Source organism: Tachysurus fulvidraco, chromosome 22 (genome assembly GCF_022655615.1).
Source record: "Tachysurus fulvidraco isolate hzauxx_2018 chromosome 22, HZAU_PFXX_2.0, whole genome shotgun sequence".
Taxonomy (NCBI): Eukaryota; Metazoa; Chordata; class Actinopteri; order Siluriformes; family Bagridae; genus Tachysurus; species Tachysurus fulvidraco.
The window spans coordinates 16,762,072-16,780,828 of NC_062539.1; the positions used below are offsets into that span (position 1 = coordinate 16,762,072).

An 18,757-nucleotide genomic window follows, 5' to 3' on the forward strand; every position below is an offset into this window, starting at 1 on the left:
AAATGTTTTTGTAAGAGATGCACTCGACAAAAAAAAAGTCATTCTCGTTAAGTAACGCGGTTATTGAGGATTATTTACACAGGGACAAGTGCAGCGTGCGTCCAGCAGGACAGCGTGTTTGCTGCACATGCAAGCTTAACCTAATGAAAAAGGTTCAACCATGTTTGTTGACTGCAGAGTTGTTTTATCGCTGCATGAAAGGAGGACAACGCTGCTGTGTAGAGGTACTAATTCAAATATATATAAATATATATATGACAAAAATAACAAATCGACATTTCTACAATACTCAAATGTACATCGTGATTTCTGTTTACAAAGCAGCGAGCACTAAACACTGGTGTTGCATTAGAAAAGAAAAGAAAAAAGTCTTCAAAAATAAAGCCAAATAACAAACATACTTTTAAAGGCTCATTACAAAATTTACGATCGAATCAGCTGCAATTAATAAGAAACTGTAATTGGCATTTTGCACATTTATTAACCTTCAAGTGCTTTGCTTAGTTTATTTAGGCGAATTATGTTCAGTAAAACCTAAGAGCTCATAATAGGAGCAGATAATTAATTAAGGCCATTCATGGCCTTCTGTCACTTCTGCATGCAAGAGCAGCGTAACGTTCGAAACGTTTACAGATTAAAGTGACGGACCCAAGAACACTGTATACATACATTTTGTTTTATATATATATATAAAAAAAGTTTAATAGTATATAAACAGCAGCATTTCGATAAGGTTAAATGGATATAACCTGCACAGTGGAAAAAAGCACATTGTGTGGAAACAGGTGCATGTGAAAAAAAAATCACAGATAAAGGATAAGAGAAAGCGAGGGATTATTTGTCGTTTTATCCTGATGCAACTTCAACATCTTTAAGGACAATGGTTTTGGGGTTGATTCCCACATTTTTCGTGGTGTTGTGAGTTTTGTAGATGCCGATCAGGCGGTCAGCCATCTCAAACATGTTGTTCCTCAGAGAGATGATGATGAACTGAGCGTTCTTGGTTTGTTCCTGGGTGATAAAGAAAAAAAGAAAAATGTCATTTTGAAGGAACGTGCTTTAGAAAAGTACAAGTATGGCTGAAAACTGTATCACGATATGGCGCAACCAAACATGATACTGTTACATGATTGGCTGTTAGCGTGGCACTCCCTACGTTGCTAGGTTACCAGAGTGTAAGTATCTTTGTTAATGCGACCAAACTTGCTTCACAACCTCTGTTTTCTTCCGATGAAGAATAATAAAAAAAAGTTTTATCGACACATTTTTTATTGATATTGATCACGTGTCTATCGTGATACATATCGTTATCATTTTATCACCCAGCCCTAGTCTGCATATTAGTTATTTATATAGACCAAAAAAAAAAAAAAAAAAAAGTTTTCTTCCCATTGTGAAGATTTATTTACTCACGTATATGTAGCAGGCTACGATGGACACGTTCTTGAAATCCAGAGCAGCGTCGATCTCGTCCATGAAGTACAGAGGCGTGGGCTTAAAGTGGTGCAGAGCAAAAACCAAAGCCAAAGAGCTCAGAGTTTTCTCTCCTCCAGACAAGTTATAGATTTTCTTCCAGCTTTTCTTAGGAGGACGCACGCTAACAACGGAGAGGGATTTATTTCATGAATTCTCACAGCTTAATTAATTTTTCATTTAAAAGAAACTTTTTTTTTTTTAAATTTTACACGAGCCTGCTTACGTAAATGTCAGATAATGATGCTAAGGACAAAGAGAATCGAACCGACTTGCATTTAAGAAAGATTTGAACAGTTTATATGTCTCGAGGAACCAAACTAACCTTTAATATTCTTTAAATATATCAGCAGCTAAAACCTCAAACAATAAACCCACTATTGTCTTCGTAGATAAAACATGTAGGAAAGCTCTGGCGTTCGTACCTAAACATGATGCCCTCAGAGAAAGGGTCCAGGCTGTCCACAAGCTCCAGCTCAGCATCACCCCCCAGTGTCAGCATCTGGTAGTTCTCCTTCAGCTTGTTGGTAATGATGTTAAAACCGGCCATGAACTCGTTCAGTCTCTGTTTTCGTAGGTCTTCGCAGCTCCTCTTGAAGTTGTCTCTGTGGGTGGTGATCTCATCCAGCTCAGCTACTCTCTGCAAGTAAAGTTCCTCCTGCAAGTAGACATACAAGCAACATGTCAGAGACCGTAGCAGCTGAGCGCTGTGGTTTCAGGCTCGGCTCGAACGTGTTTACGGGATGAGAACGTCTGAAAACCCAGTGGGTGTGTAATCCGGTACTGTTGTTTGCTCTTAAATATTTTTTTCCTTTAATTTTCAGCTTAACGGTTAATTAACCCCGCGTCGTTTTTAAGATTAGACGATAGAAAGTGCAAACCCCTATTTAATACGTTTCCGCGAGAGTCATAGCGAAAATAATACAGCTCACGTTTTGTTTCAAACAATGCGCACGTACCTTCTTCTTAAACTCGGCTATAGCTCCCAGGTTGGGCTTCATCTGGGCACAGCGATCCTCCAAAAGAGCAATCTCGTTTTTTATGACATCTGGGCTTTTAATGGCCTCCAACTGTTCTGTGGTCAGCTTAAGCAATTCCTCTGCTGGTTTATCATCAATCGAGTGCAGAGCGAGCTTTGTGGACTGAGGAGGAAGGAAAGAATAAACTACAACAATACTGTAATATTTAGACAGAACCACAAGTCTGGAAAGAGTTTACGTAAACGGATAAATAGAAAGCTTTCGCTGTGCCGTGTCGAAGCGCTCACCTCTTTCTCCCAGTGTCTGATCTTATTCTGACACTCGGCGATGGCCGTGTCGATCTGTTCGACTTTCAGCCGGACGTTCAGCGAATCTTTCTGCAAAGCGTGCTCTTGTTCCTGAAGAGCCTTGATCTCCTGCAAGACCCCCCGATGCTGTTCCTGCACCTCGGGCAGCACCTCCTACAGGTGAGGTAGATAATACCCAAGGTGACACATTTACGATGCACAGTCCTATATTTCGTTTGGCCAGGCAAAAAAAAAAAGTAGTAGTTACAGCCCAAGGGAAATGAACAAGCATACGATTATCAGTAACCTCTTAAAGTTTCTCATGTGGCACAGTTTTAACAAAACACACGTGTGTTACTGATTCTGAAAGGCTTATAACCTGCATGTGAAATTATTCTGTACGGTCAACCTAAAAAAAATAAATAAAATAAATAAATTTTGTCTCAGCCAATGCACATACTGCAGCAGGATTGGGTTTCTGGCACACACGCCCAAGTTGCAAGATCAACGTGCTCTGCATCACCTCCAGTTAAAAAAAACAAACAAAAAAAACAAACAACCAACCGGGGCTACTGATTTTACTGAATGCTTATTTTATTCCCCTGCTGTTTCAATTTAGATGAATTTCTGCTTGGCTTGTTTGCTACAGATTTTTTTTTTATACCAGAATCAGAGCACCACCGTCTCCCCTCCATAATTCACACAAATGCTATAAATCGACAATATTTCAAAAGACAAGCCACGCCTTCTTTATGTCGTGAGCTATAGGTTAATACATGCGCACGTACTTCGGCCTCTTGGCAGGACTTCATGATCTCTCCTGCCTGATCCTCCAGTTTCTTCAGCTGCTCTGTGAGCTCCTCCATTAATTTCTCATTCTCCGCAATCTCGGTTTCCAGTCGTGTAACAGTCTCCTCTGCCTTTTTTAGATTGCTGTCAAGAAAACAACGGGGTTAGCTAAAGTAATGGTCAAAACTGCTTCGGTTTGTTGCTCCAAGTTGCAAATGGTGAAAACGATCATGTTCTTAGCCTTTGTTATAGAACAATACGGCCATCAAAACAGCTTCTACTGTTTAGCAAAGCTTTCGAAAACACCCTATAATTAATCTTTTAACATGACAAGCTGGCTTATTGAAATTGGTTTAAAAAAAAACCCACACGTCGAATGCAGTAATAGCTAATACATTGCTATAAAAAACAAGGTCAGGAGGAATCATTTGTCTGACGGTGTAGTTAAGGCCATAATTTGCCTAGTAATAAAAACACATCCACAAACATTTATAGCACAGATAAACTCGTAAGCAGATAAAGAGAGCAACACAGTTTATGTTTCTCCACCAACAATGTGGCTTAAAATGGCTGAGCAATAAATCCAAACCCAGGACTGTCCATTTTCTGGCAGAGCAAATTTAATCATGGTTTATAGCCATGAAAGAAAGTAGTAGGAGTTTCTCTGGAGTTAGTTATCAGGAGGCACTAATAACAATAATAATAATAAAAAAAAGTCACAGTTCATCTCACACGCTACCTTACCACGAATGATTACCAAATTCATTAAGCACATGTATGGCTTGGAACGTTATGGGTGATCTGCTGAGTCAAGACGCACTTCGGTAGAAAAACAAGATTATCGATAGCTCCACCCACACATACATACGTAACCCAGGCGACTAACGGAAAGAAACGTGTCTTTATCATAGCTGAAGGGAAGAACAATACGATTGTAGATAAACAAACAAGCCAAAATGCCACACAAGCATAATGATGTAAAGGACAAAAGGCATATATTAGTTCTGTGTAACAAAGCAAAACCAACGTTACTCACCTATCGAGAAGGAAAAAAGCGCCTCGGCGTCTTAAGTAAAGTCGGCCACATATTCACAGGTCGGAGTTTCCCGAGTCGATAACTCCTGAGCTAAACGCTGTTACTACACAAAACGCGGTTGTAGCTGCCTCTCTACATTACTACGATAGAAAAGAGGTGTTATTTGTGTAGTAACAGCGTTTAGCTCAGGAGTTATTGACTCGGGAAACTCCAACCTGTGAATATGTGGCCAACTTCCTGCTCCTTCAGTTCTCTCAGCGCTCGTAAGCCTTTCTTCGCTAATGCCTTTCTTCTTTCTTTCTGCTAATGTCACACATGTGCACCGAACAACTCTCTCCACCCATATTGACAAAACACGTCCCTTTCTGCTCATCGGCTAAACGTTTGTTTTGTTTGTCGTCCCGACTCAGTTTTCTGAAGCGTTTCTCAAACGACGGAGACCCCACCTTTAAGTCATTCCTTCGCAAGTTTCAGAGGTAAAGTTCACATACCGTCCTGAGGTCTTGATAGCCACTTTGGCTTTGGTGATTGCTGACGAACACTCGTCTAGCTCTTTGTTGATCTTATCCAGTTTGTCCTGTTGGGCCTTTAATTTGTGGCTGTTGATGTCCACAATTAGGTTGTGGAGTCGCTTCACCTCAGCTTCAACCTTTCCTGCCTTGTTGGATGCAGCATCATAACCTTTAATATGAAAGAAGTAAGAAAGGTTTTTAATCTGTTAATCTGTGAAAAATGATGCAGTCATCAAGCATAGCGTCAAAAAGAGTCTTTTGTCCTGGAGGTCCAACACTTTGAAACAGGAAAGTATGTTCAGAAGACGGCGTCATTGCTGCGGTGCTGGTCGATGAGGTCTTGCTTTACAAATGCATACTATTGCACAGCTATCTTACTTTTCTTGAAGGCTTCCAGGTTTTTCTCCATCTGTTTTTGCTTGGCTTTGTCTGGGGCAGCAGCGACGACATTAGCTTCCAGCTCCTTTATCTGAGACTTCAGGTGAATCTCTTGCTCCTCAAGACTCTATAGAGAAGTGGAAAAAAAAGTATTATTAAAAGGAAAACTTCACCGTCCTTCATGGAGCGTTGTGTTTCGATTAAAATTCACAAAGATGTTAAGACAACACGGGATGTTTTTTTATTTTCCTTTTAAAGCCGTCGAGCGTCCGGAGATCCTTTTCGGAGGTGTGTGTATTTTGGCTGACCTGAATGCTAGCTGTGTATTTCTCCAACGTGTTCTTCATGTCTCTGAGCTCCCGTCTCTGTTTGTGCACACTCTCCTCAAGCTGCTGTTTCCTTTGCTGCCAGCCCTGCAGCTGCGCCACCTTCTCCTTCAATGCGTTCTCCATTTTGTCCAGCTATACACACACACACACAATACGTCATGATGTAGAAAAGTTACCTAAAATGTTCGACAGATGGAATCAGGTTCATGATCTCACCTGTTCCTGTGTGACTTCGGTGCCGATAGAAGATCCCATTCTACCTTTCATTACACGTCCTCCTCCTCCTGTCATTGTGCCTGAAGGAAAATACGGAAATGGATTGAATCCAAACAGTGAGCTTTTTTTTTTTTATTGTTCTTACGAGCATTTTTTTTTTTTTTTTTTTACCAGCTTGCTCGATGATCTGTCCCTGCAGAGTGACCACTCTCCAGCGTTTGTCTTTCTGGAAAGCCACTCTGGTCGCCTGTTCCAGGTCTTTAGCCACCAATGTGTCTCTCAGGGCAAAATAGAAGGCAGGAAGGACAGAATCATCCTTTACTTTGACCATATCAAACAAACGGGGAATGTTTTCTGGTGTGGAGATGGTTTTCATGTTTCTCTCCCAGACCTTCATCTACATACACACACACAGTCAAGTTAGTATTGTTCAGCATTTATAAGTACATTAAAAGTTTATATTAAGAGATAGATGTTGTGTTATTTAAGACATTTTTGCTAATACTATTTATATTTACCCTACCAAAAGTTCAGTGTAACAAAGAGACAGATGCCAGTTTATTTATAGTTACCTGGCAGGCAGGCAGAGGTTTAACAGCCAGAGAAATAAAATGAACCCTACTTAACTTTTGCAAAAATAAACCAGTGTGTACGTTGTACAGTAATGCACTTCTCAAATGGTCTAACAAATATTGATGCTATATTCTCTCTCTCTCTCTCTCTCTCTCTCGTGTGCGCTATATCCTCTCTCTCTCGTACTATATTCTCTCTCTCTCGTGCTATATTCTCTCTCTCTCATTCAAATTTCACCACCAGCTCTCTCGACAGCTTTAGTGCTTGTATTCACATTGTACCACCAGCTGCACAACACACACACACACTTGTACAGAAAGTATTAATACCTTGTCAAGACCAATGAAAGTAGCCACTCCAATATTCTGTGCCTTAAGGAAGGTGACACATTTCTGAGCCGTGTCGATGGTGTCCACTACGATGTTATCGAGCGCGCCACAGCTCGATGAGATCGCGACATCATACTTTTCATCAATGGCTCCTAAATCACCCTGGAGTGAAATACCATGAAAAGCTCTTGGTTATGTATAAAGACCAACAATATAAATGTTCAAGAGGAAAACACAGAGATCGTCGTATTGTGTGTCTCACCAGGCGTCCCAGGATGCCAGGGATCTTGCCACTGCGTTTCTGCTGCACGAGTGCGTCAAGCACTTTACCTCGGCTACGTGTGGAGGACAAGGAGGACTTTGCCTCTTCGACTTTCTGCCTCATGTCCCTGACCATAGCTTGGGACTGTCCATCCTGCTCAGTAATCTGCTTCAAATCCTCCTCATCCTAAACACACACACAAAATTGGATTACACACTAAAGCTGATTGCTTTTTACTCCATTTTCACATAAATATAATACCCTGTACACACACACACACACACCTTCTTAAGGTTCTGCTCACACTTAGGTACTTTGACCTTCAGCTCTTTGATGGCAGCTCTTCTGTCTCGAAGAGTGTCAGCAGTTCCCTGTAGGGTCTCTTTAGCCTGATTGAGCTGTGAAACGGCCGTGGTGTGCTGACTCAGGTAGATGTCCAACTCCGACTGAGCTACATCCATCTGTGAGCGGGTCTCATTCACGGCTTTACTTAACTCCAGAAGCTCCTTCTCTTTTTGCTGAAGAAAAAAAGGCAAAAAGTTTTACTGAAACTTATTATAAGGAATGCAATCTCTTTAATAGCACACTCACATTCCGAATTCGCTTTCACCACAAATCGGAGAGCATTAACTTACACACTAATGCGAATGACTAACACCTTCCAAAGCATGCAGATTAAATATCAGCTAATAAAAGTGTAGCAAACCTCCTTTTCCTGTTGGAGACCACTGGTCTCCTCCTTCAGGCGCTCCATCACCTGGGCCAGAACCACTTCCTCCTTTGTCTTCTCTTCCTCCAACACTTCTTTCTGGGCAGAAGCCTCAGTGATGATCTTTTCACTGCTGGCAGGAATGTTTTTCACTTCCTCCAACTGATATATGAGAGAGAGAGAGAGAGCGTGTGAGAGAGAGAGCAAAAGAAAGAGAAATAAAAAGAGAGAAAAAAGAGAGAGATAAGAGAGAAAGATAAAGAGAGAAAAAAAGAGTGAAAGAGTGAAAGAAAGAGAGAGAGAGAAAAAGACAGAAAGAGAGAGCGAAATAGAGAGAGAGAGAGAGAAAAAAAGAGCGAAAGAAAGATAGAAAAAGAGAGCGAAATAAAGAGAGGAAAAAAAGAGTGAAAGAGAGAGAGAGATAATATACACAGACACACACACTATAGCCGAAGACTAATTATTAACCATTATGGAATGACTAAAATCAGAGAAGGGGAAGAAAAAAAACAACAAAAAAACACAATCCTTCAAAACAGTTACACAGCACAGCCCTAAAGAGGAAAACTCTGCTGCAATTGTTACATAAAAGTCATACTTCACAAGCATCTCACAGAACACGGCACCCTAGAGAGCCAAACTGCCCCTGCCTCCGTGACCCCTGAAAATCTCACTCCTATTTATGACCAACGGATTGTTTTGGTTTTTACGAAAGCCCACGCAGGAGGAGGAGGGATGGAGAAAGATACGACATGACAGTGGCAAAAACGGTCAAACTTACCAGAACATGTAATGGTTTGTTTACAAAATCACAAGTCGTAAATCAGACATTACAGACCAACACTGATCATATTAAAAACACAGTTCTGTCTTTGGATTATACACCAAAAAAAAAAACAACAAAACAACAATCTCTGGTAGAACAATCCCACTGAAAATGGTCAGACATCTAACCTACTAGCTACAATGCAAATTTATTTCTATTATTTATTTTTTAATGCATATATTTAGCTCTAAATGGAAAGAGAACGAACCAGAAACCGAACAAAAAAAAAAGGAGCCATTTTAAAGTCCAGGAAGCTGGTTGCAAATTTATTGCTCATTTCCATCTCCTGTGAAGTGGCGCTCTCACCCTGATGGCTTTTGTGCGAAATATAAACCACAATACCCTCTGGGTGGCTCTGTGACTTCCACTTTACAAGTGACTTAGACTTAAGTGCGCAAAAAAAAACCCCGTAATCTGTTTTTCGGGAACAAGAATGAATATCGCACGTCGACGCAACTCACGGTATAGAAAATACAAAGAGTAAAAATAAACAATAAAATAAATAGTACGCAAAGTATGCCAAATTAGACGAATCGGCATTTGGTGTATATTTTTAACCAACTCTATTTCAAATGTTTATTTAATTCCTACAAAAAAAAAAAAGCCCCCGCGTCGTCCGTCTTTTGACGATCGCTCTTCTCTGAAATAATAGATAATATTCATAGTTACCGCTCGTTCTGATGTCATATCATATGACAGTTTCTTGAATCAAAAGCAGATTCGTTTAATGTGCGCTTCCATGATAAAGGCCTGTTGTAATGATATCGCTGTAATATGTGGCTTCGTTGGTCTGAAATATTGTTGCTTATAAACTGCATGGCAATTTTACATGCACATAATTCAGAGATTTACATTTGTATATTCCTGTTAATGTTCGAGCTGGACGCGGTGCGCGATGGCAACCGTCTCCTAAATTTATGCAGGAAGAGTTTTTTTTTTTTTAAATACTTAAAAGCTCGTGTATATTAAAATTCATCGCTCGGTCATCGTACGCACCTTTTCCTTGTCCTTTTGCAGCTGTTTGTGGAGTTTCTTGGTCTTGTTCTTGGTGTGCTTGAGCTTCTCACGCACCTCCACATCCTGGAGGTCCAACTGGGTGAACTTCTCCTTCTGGCTCTCAATGAACTTGGTCAGCTTGCCCATTTTCCTAGAGACAAACACAATCCTTGACTAAGCCGAGAAACTCGAGTTGCGAATGCGCCCGTGTTCCTATTTCAGTGAAAGCTGAGGGTGGAGTAACGAGTGTACGAGACTCGCAATCCTTTTAACTCTGGGAATACAAAAGAAACAATACATGGGGCTAATACCAGGAGCCAACTGACATGCCAGCTAAATATTGCAGCATTTGTGAAAAAGCACATGAGTTTCAAACACACATGAGGGGGGGAGAGGAGACAGAGGTCAAATGAGTCATTTGCGATCTTACTTCTCCACATTCTTCAGGGCTTCATTCCTCCCCTTCATTTCCTCTGTGAGCTGGTTGCTTTTTTCAGTCAGTCCCTTGGTGTCTTCCTGGATCGCTTGTTTTTCTGCTTCCTTTTCGGCCGCACGCTGCTGCAAATCGTGTCTAATTTACAAAAAGGTCAAAAAGAAAACAGACAAAACTGTCAACCACCCTCGGTTGTACGCCAGAGTAGGAGCTACCGTCACACTAAGCGACCATTAAACTACTGCACATTTTAATTCATGGAAATAATGTCATTAAAATATTTACCGTCTTACAGAAACTAAAACACTTAAGCCGCGGGAACGACTGACCAATAAAAAAAAAGGGGCCAAAACACACAAGAGCGTTTTCAAAGCACGTGAAGTTTTGTAAGAGCGTCTCGAGTGGCCTTATTGCTGTTGTTACACTGCATTCGAACAGAGTCACCGGCTGCTGCTTGCCTTGTACACGTGTTTTATTTGTTACCATGAAATTCGATTCGATTGCTCTTCAATCTTGATCCCGAAATAAAGTTCGTTCGTTATATCCGTTCGTTAAATTCAAAGGTTTCAAGCATCGTAAGTCACCAGATCCAACTAGCCATTCTTAGCCTTGTTAATCCGTATTTATAGATATTATTACAAATGTTAATTTTATTACCGCGAGGTTTTAATATCACCACCCTTCAGTGTTTTATCAACTTTTACACAACAGGTGTAATCTCTGAACACAGTCCATAAACGCTGAGGGATTAGGACACGTGCCGTCAGACTCGATGATAGATTTACGTTTGCGACTTATTGAGCAGCAGGACGCTGTAAACGAACGACACAGGGCTCAGGAGTAATTTAGCAGAAAACCTAGAGCAAAAATGGAAGATTTAACCGTTCTCTTTCCTGCGTAATAACCTTCCGTTAGATCTGAGATTTCTGAGAGTGCGTGTTGGTCTTACACATAGAACTGGCAGAGCTGGCTTCTCTTCTTAAACATGTCATTCTCTAGGGTGAGAAATTCCACTGCTTTATTTTTTTCACCCTCCAGGGCGTTCTTCTCCTTCTCCACCATCTTCACGCGATTCAGCTGAAAACACAGAAGCAAAACGGGACTTAGACAGAACCTTTGTATTTAAATAGACCAAAAGACCAGCACTTAAATATTTATATCAGGCTTTAGTTAGTTTCGCCAGTTTACCAGATTTATTTATATATTTTGCCATGAACTCGGATTTAAATAATTAAAAAAAAAAAAAAAAAAAAAAAAAAGCTGCCAAGACGCTGTATCCTGCAGACTTTGGGTATGGTTTTTACTTTCTTTTTATAAACCACCCGACTGAAATTACTCCCGAGAGGTTCGCTGAAATTGACCGCTAATGCAACGTGTAAATGGAGCTAATAAAGGCAACAAAAGCCTTAAGAGTATGACGTACATGGCAACAAGTGCCCATGCCCTGCTTTTCATTTAGTCATGCTCAATCTTTCAGAAAGATGCTTGCAGTGAGAAACAAGATGTCCATGAATAGAGCTCTTATTAAAAAACAGGAAAATGCAGCAATCACACACACACACACACACACACACACACACACACACTGTTCTTTTTAATAAAATAATAAACTAATTTTGAAAGAAATGAAAAAGCACTATGTAAATATTCAACACCCCTTTATCAGATTATACGATTCATCAAATAATAATATTTATTTCCTCACTACTGTAGATGCTGCACACTGTAAAATTTTGCCGTTGTTAACCATTAAAATTTATGTGCAAAATCTGGCTTACTGTAATAACAGCAGGGTTTCATTTTCTACCCCCTGGCTAACAGAAACTATGCACACTTGTGACAATTAGAACTGTTCACACCTCCAAAATATCCCACACATGCTTTTCCGTAAGACTGAAAGCATAAACACAAACAGTGTAAGAATGAATGACGCAAGAGGTTCGAGCAGGTGTTTCCTCTCTCTCTCTCTCTCTGTCTCTCTCTCACTCACCTTTTCCCCTCTCTGCTCATTCAGTAGCTCCACACGTCTGCACAGCACGTTGATGGGCTCTTTGAGTCGGCAGGAGCCGATGATGTCCTCCAGGTATTCCAGCATGCCTTCGTCGTGATCCGTCTGGCCCTTCGGCTTCATCATCGCGATCTGCTCCACTTCTCCCTGATGAAAATAAGCGGTCACACACACACATACACACTCATATCTTAAGTTCAGCCTACTCTGTCCGTCTAAAACGGGGGGGGAAAAAAAAAAAAAAAAAAAGAGGGCAAAATATATAAGAACTGCGTTATAAGTGTAGAAAGAGGCTGTTGAAATATAAACCGCTTATTGTTCAAGGTAGAATAATGTAGAAATTGCATTTAAACTGCTGATTAAATCCTTCTTCTTTCATCGACAATCAAAAGTCTAAACCATTACGATTTTGAAAACGACAAATCGTTCTTATCGAGACAAAAACAAGCAAATTAATAATTAAACACAATCTGATCTGCACTTTTTTTTTAAAGCCAAATGTCATTATTAAAGCATAAGACCTTTCTCTAAACTAAGGCTCAATCTGAACATTAGTTTAAATAAACTAACCTTAACTACCTTAAACCTCAGAGAAACAGGTGTGAATGTAGTTCAGTATAGCAGGAGCAAAAAAAAAAAAGAAAGAAAAAAATAATACAAAGATAAAGGAAAAGAATATGACAGAACACACAGAAAACATGCATAAGAACATGTGATCTAGAGAACAAATCAGCTACTGGATTTTACCCGAACACATCAACGAAGTTATGCCGTGTTATTTATTTATATCCATACATCAATGAATCAATATTATGTTATTAATATTATGTTACTGCACCAAACATACCAACTGCTATCAAAATAACAGGATAAATAATAGGGAGGAGAAAGAAAACCTAAACATTTTCCAAAATAAACAAATGCAATACGTTACATAAAATGATTCAGGCACACGGAAATTAAATAGATGTTATAAATAAATAAATAAATAAATGGCCACAAGGTAATATTCAAAAAGAAAAAACTGTATGAGTGTGCATGACCCTGCCTCACTGAAGCAGCACAAGTAATATTGGGGTTAGACTATATTTTCTCACACACCAATATTTACGTGCTGCTAAAGTGGGGAAGGCATAACGCAGAACTGTTGACCTCAGTCTGACCACCTTTTTTTTTTTTTTTTTGAATAGCTCAGATGAAAATCCAAATGATTTTTTTTTGCAGCAGCAGCTCCACTTTTGCAATCCCCTTAAAACTCTAAAGCAGCAAATTATGGTTTGCACCTTTTTGGCAATGTTGAAAACCATGATGCGCTGCTATAGCAGTTTAAGGTCTGGTGTCATGTTGGCTGCAGTCCCACTTAACTAAATATTTATTAACCTAATGTTTTAAAAATTTTTTAAAAAAAGTTGCCCTTATATAAAATGGGCAGGAAGTAAGGTCAGCAGCAAGAGGAGATCAAGTAAAAAAAAAATGGCATGGGTTAAACACAACTTATGTAAAGAAAGAAAGAAAGAAAGAAAGAAAGAAGAAAAAAAACCATTTACAAGAGATTTTTTACCTGTAGAATGAGAAATCGGTTGTGGTCGAGGTCAATGCCGTGGCTACGGAGCAAAGTTCCGACGTCTTTGAAGGTCGCCTTTTTCCCGTTGATGTGGTAGGATGAGGAATTATCTTTACCGGCAGTTCTTGAAACGTAAAACTTGCTGTCAGGGATGACATCGTAGTCATCTCCTTCCTGGAATGGGGGAGGGGCACAGAAACAGCAGCAGAGCTCTTCAGCAAAAACAGCACAAATTATTGGTCCAGCTGCATTAAACATAGCAAAGTACAGAAATGCCAACAGCAGGTCCCCTGTCAAACACACTCGGTGTGACTGCACGTTTGAATCGATCCAAAAGAAAATTTTAAAAAATCTTTAGGGGGTGGTGGTGGTGGTGGTGTAATTTACGGAACATTATTTTAAAGAAGAAGAAAATAAAATAAAATAAATAAAATAAAAAAAAAGACAAAATAAAACAAAGGAGGTGGGATCAGTTCCTCATGAGCAAATAATCTGGGGTGGGGGGGAGAGAAGTTTGGAGCTCGTTGTAATGTGACCGTCACAGCAGTAGTGATGAGAATAAACACACACACACACACACAAACATCAGATCTAGAAATAAAAAATGTGCTCTAGCGTGTAAAGTAAGTAAATAAACCGCTCCATCAAAATATATTAATTAAAATAAAATTAATATTCACTTTCTTCACATAGTGTCTTAGTAATTTCTGTCAAATTATTTTTTCCTGTTCATTTCTGAGCACTAGGTCAGAAAAAAGAAAAAAAATCCCCACAAATTTACCAAACCTCACAAACCAAATTAAGACAGAAATAATAATAATAATAAAAAAAATCTATTTGAGTGAAATGACTGTGCATACAAGTCAATCTCACAAAAAAAAAAAAAAACTAAAATATCACCATTTTTATGTGCATTTAATCCACAGAGGTTCTAACAACCAAAAGCACAGCACACTCACTATCTAAATAAAATATGCACACTGAACAATTGTCATAAGGAATTACATTTCACGTTATTTATTTATTTAATTTTATTTTATTATTACCTTGTCTGTAATCTTCTGAAAGTGCACCTCAACAGTGCAGCTCTGGATGTCCTTGTGCCCATCAGAGCTGTGAATAAGAACAGACAACTTTTTGGACCTGATTTTTTGTGCTCTGTATCCGAATACGAAGAGCATCGAGTCGATCACGTTGGATTTCCCGCTGCCGTTTGGACCGATGATACAGGAAAATCGCTGGAAAGTGAAAAACGAATTTTGAAAATTGTAAATTGTTTTTAAGAACAACAACAAAAAAAATTAATAAATAAATACAAACAAACAAGCAAAAACAAACAAACAAATAGATAAATGTTGATGTCCGAGTATGCAGAATGTATTTTGTCTTTCTTGGAAGCCCTTGTGGTGTAAAACAAATTCCACCCCTCAGTACTGATGTAATTCATGGATATATTAAAATATCTGGGTAATTATTTAAATTTGTAAAATAATATTCCTTCTATTTAATGCAGCCAGATTTTTTATACTTGAACTATCCGCCGACAAAACAGAGGTGACATTTATAGGACTACATAATTTTCAAGTGTTGGATTAGACTAGAGAAGAACTACAGAATAAGTGTAATTCCTTTGGTAATGCCAGGTTGTGTTTTTTCACTGGTGAATAAAAACACTCATGGGGGTGGGGGGTCTGGGGTCTCAGAGCCACACTGAGAACCAGAGGTGTAAATATTTCACATTTAACAACATAGCACTATGGTAGAGCGAATAGTAAAAGACAAACCAAAATGGAGGGTGAGATAAAAAACGAGAAATTACACCACTGAGGAAACTGAATTGTGAGACCAGACATGATTATTGTGCGTGTTCCCAAACTGTTTAACTTCATCGCCCACGTTAGGTTTTAATAACCAAAAACAGCTACCCATAAACATCAAGCAGAAGTCTGTGATGCAGTAAAGTGCGGTCGTTGTACCTTATGGAAAGGGCCTAGGATCTGCTCCCCGGCGTACGACTTGAAGTTCTGATTGACGATGTGAGTGATCATTAGGCGTGGAGCACCCGGTTCGTTGGTCATCGCGGGGGGTGGAGGTGGAGGGATGCTACCGAGAATCTCCTCCAGGCTCCGGTTATCCACCGCCTCACCAGTGGCATCTGCACCGGAGTGGGGGGAAAAAAAGGGCAACTTTTATTCCGCACTATTCAAACCCCATTGGGTTTCTCGAGCTGGGGGAGGGGAGCACAAACTAAACAAAAACAAATAAAACAAAGTGGAGGAACAAAAGGACCAGGACAGTCAAATACAGCACTTAAAAGTCAAGTGTTAATCGATGCATTAACACAAATAATCAAGCTAAAAACGTACACACATGTCCTTTTAGTAATAAACACAATCACATTAGCACCAGGGGCTTCGCAAAAGTTTTCGCAAGTAATGTCATTGTAGTTTGTTTAGGAAATAATAAGAATAATAATAGTGATAAGGCTGCATTTGTATATCGTCTCAGGTTGGTAGCTCATCTATGCACACGGTTTTTTTTTTTGGACAAAAGTACAAATGTTCTGATGTTTGTCTGACTGAGACGCAGCATATTTTCTCACTTAAATAGTCCAATGCACCGATAATGACCATCATATCGGAGCCACAACTACTGGACACACGTTCACCACAACAAAACAAGTTCCTCTGCTTGTAATAAACAAGTCTTTGTTCCTTACCATTAGACTGTGGTGCGTCCTGATCGTGTATTTCTCCACGAGTCTTTATTTCCTTCAGCTCATCACCAGAATCATCCTGCGACACTTTCCTGGGCTTCGAAACCGAGGAGCTTTTGGTCGTTTTCGAGGGCATACTGAAGGAAAAAAAACACTATTACTGACAATCCGGAGGAATAGATCCGATCAGCAGAGTCGATTCTCGGTGTAACCGGTTGCTCATCCATCCTTTATCGGGTAAAAATAAAAAATAAAGGGTCGAGAAAAGAAAGGAAAAAGGTGCGTTCCGATAACAAAAGCATCCTTGGACATGAGACGTATTTTACGATGCATCGCCTCGATTGTTTTCTTGCACGCCATAAACACACACCAAACTTGGTTCTTTGTTTGTTGTCAGTGCGCAAAGAACCTACGGCCATGTAAAGAAAATAAATGGGGAAAAAAAAAGGGGGGGGGGGTCATATATATATTATTATTATTATTATATATCGATTCTACTTCTTGTCCTCCACACGAATTAGTTTTTAAAACGTTGCGTCATAATAACCGTGAAAATAAGTGCAATAAAAAAAATAAATAAAATAAATAATAAATAAAAACACGCGCGCTACAACTTCCTTTAATTTTCTCTGACAAAAGTAATCAAAGCAGCCACTTGGCCAAGTCTAATTCAAAAGCAGCGAATTCTCCACCCCACCCCACCCCGCAAAATATGGTTGTGTGTTGCATGATGGCCAACTACTACCACCATACACACACGCACGCGCGCGCACACACACGCTGCTCAGACAAAGCGCGAGCTGCCACAACGACGAAAACACACATGGTGACGTTTCTCTGTCATCTCCAGGCAGGACGCACCAATGGACGCTGCCCAACACTTTATTCACATCAGAGAGCTAAACTTACTGCGTCACGCTGTCCAAAAATTCATTAAGAAGCTTTTTTTTATTTAAATCTAAGCGTAAAGCATAAAATAACACGTATTATACGTGACACTGTAAACTAGGTGACAACCTGCTACCTGAAACGCATTAAGTGCATTGTGTGTAAGCTACAAAACAAGTTTATGGCGACATCTTGAATGTGTATCAGCTTCACTAGCCACAAATATTGTGTAGCTTGGCTAGATTTCTGATAGTTATACAGTCTGCTGCTCTACACACCGACAAGGGTTAACCTTTTATTTCACTCGCTTTACGGTTGAACACGAACAATGTTCAGAGATTATTACTATTATTGTTTTTTTTTTGTTTTTTGTTTTTATAAATAAAACAATCCCTGGACAGAAAACAGCTACTTTAGTTATGGTTAGCGTTTAGAAGGGAAAAAGTCAGACAGCTTAACTAGCTTTGCTAGCTGACTTTTACAAAGGAATCTACCGCTTTTTACAGAGAATTCGTTTAAAGTTATATATTTATATATAAAAGGTTTTCGTATTTACACACTTATTTTACCGTTAATTTTTATACAAATCCCGCTCGTAATTAGTGAGCTAAAGGTTCAACACTACTTTAAAACATCGCCTCAGAGTGTGTTACCTCAGTGTGTGTATACATGTATGTGTGTGTTACCTCAGTGTGTGTATATATATATATATATATTTATATATGTGAGTGTGTATACATGTATGTGTGTTACCTCAGTGTGTGTTTGTGTTAGTGTGTGTGTGTATATATATATATATACACACTGTATATATAGGCGTGTGTGTGACGTTTATATATAATCGCAGCTAACGTTATAATAATAATAATAAAACACCCACCTTTAATACTTTGGACGTTATGGTTAGATTTCAGTTAATCCACAGAAAAACAAAGTGCAGTTGAGTGTAAAAGCGACAGTTTTACTGTCCGGTGAAGAAACACAGCTTGAAAATGGCGCCTAAATTCGTTACAATCTGCCGCAAAGCATCATGGGAACAGCGGACTGTCTCGAGATCACAAATTCAAAAAGGAGCGTGCGCGCGCGCGCACCGAGTAAGCTTGTCAAACTTTGAGACAGTTTTAGACAACCTAGACAGTTTTTTTCCCCAAACATATTTGTTTTTAACCCGATAAATAATTAAAGGTGTTTTTGGAACGTTTGCGAGGTCTGATGCACACTAAATGTACTGTTGTGTAACTGTATGTGTACAAATAATAAATTAACGTTATAAAACGCCCCGTTTATTTACATAATTGTTTTGTTAAAGAAAAAAAAAGAAAAAAAGCGCGTATTTGTTGCCGGGAAAATTTACATAGTTATCGCGAGAAAAAAACAAGCAACTCATATATCGGTTTCTCAAATCTCGCGAGATTATCGTCAACCTAATGGAGTGATGTTAAATCTCGCGAGA

The 18,757-nt window shown here is 39.3% G+C and overlaps 1 protein-coding gene across 1 annotated transcript; it reads right to left on the reverse strand.

Moving 5' to 3' along the window:
• Positions 1-219: 219 nt before the first annotated feature.
• smc4 (structural maintenance of chromosomes 4) lies at positions 220-18,343 on the reverse strand. Its single transcript, XM_027153284.2, has 24 exons — positions 18,185-18,343; positions 16,420-16,553; positions 15,677-15,855; positions 14,747-14,938; positions 13,698-13,874; positions 12,119-12,283; positions 11,078-11,205; positions 10,126-10,266; positions 9,696-9,846; positions 7,871-8,035; positions 7,449-7,682; positions 7,165-7,350; positions 6,903-7,064; positions 6,172-6,397; positions 6,001-6,080; positions 5,764-5,916; positions 5,456-5,582; positions 5,057-5,246; positions 3,529-3,673; positions 2,741-2,914; positions 2,433-2,615; positions 1,899-2,131; positions 1,414-1,597; positions 220-1,011 (listed from the first exon to the last, which is right to left on the reverse strand). Exons 2-24 carry the CDS (start codon positions 16,550-16,552, stop codon positions 847-849), a joined length of 3,873 nt encoding a protein of 1,290 aa, XP_027009085.2. The 5' UTR covers position 16,553; positions 18,185-18,343; the 3' UTR covers positions 220-846.
• Between the last annotated feature and the right edge of the window lie 414 nt (positions 18,344-18,757).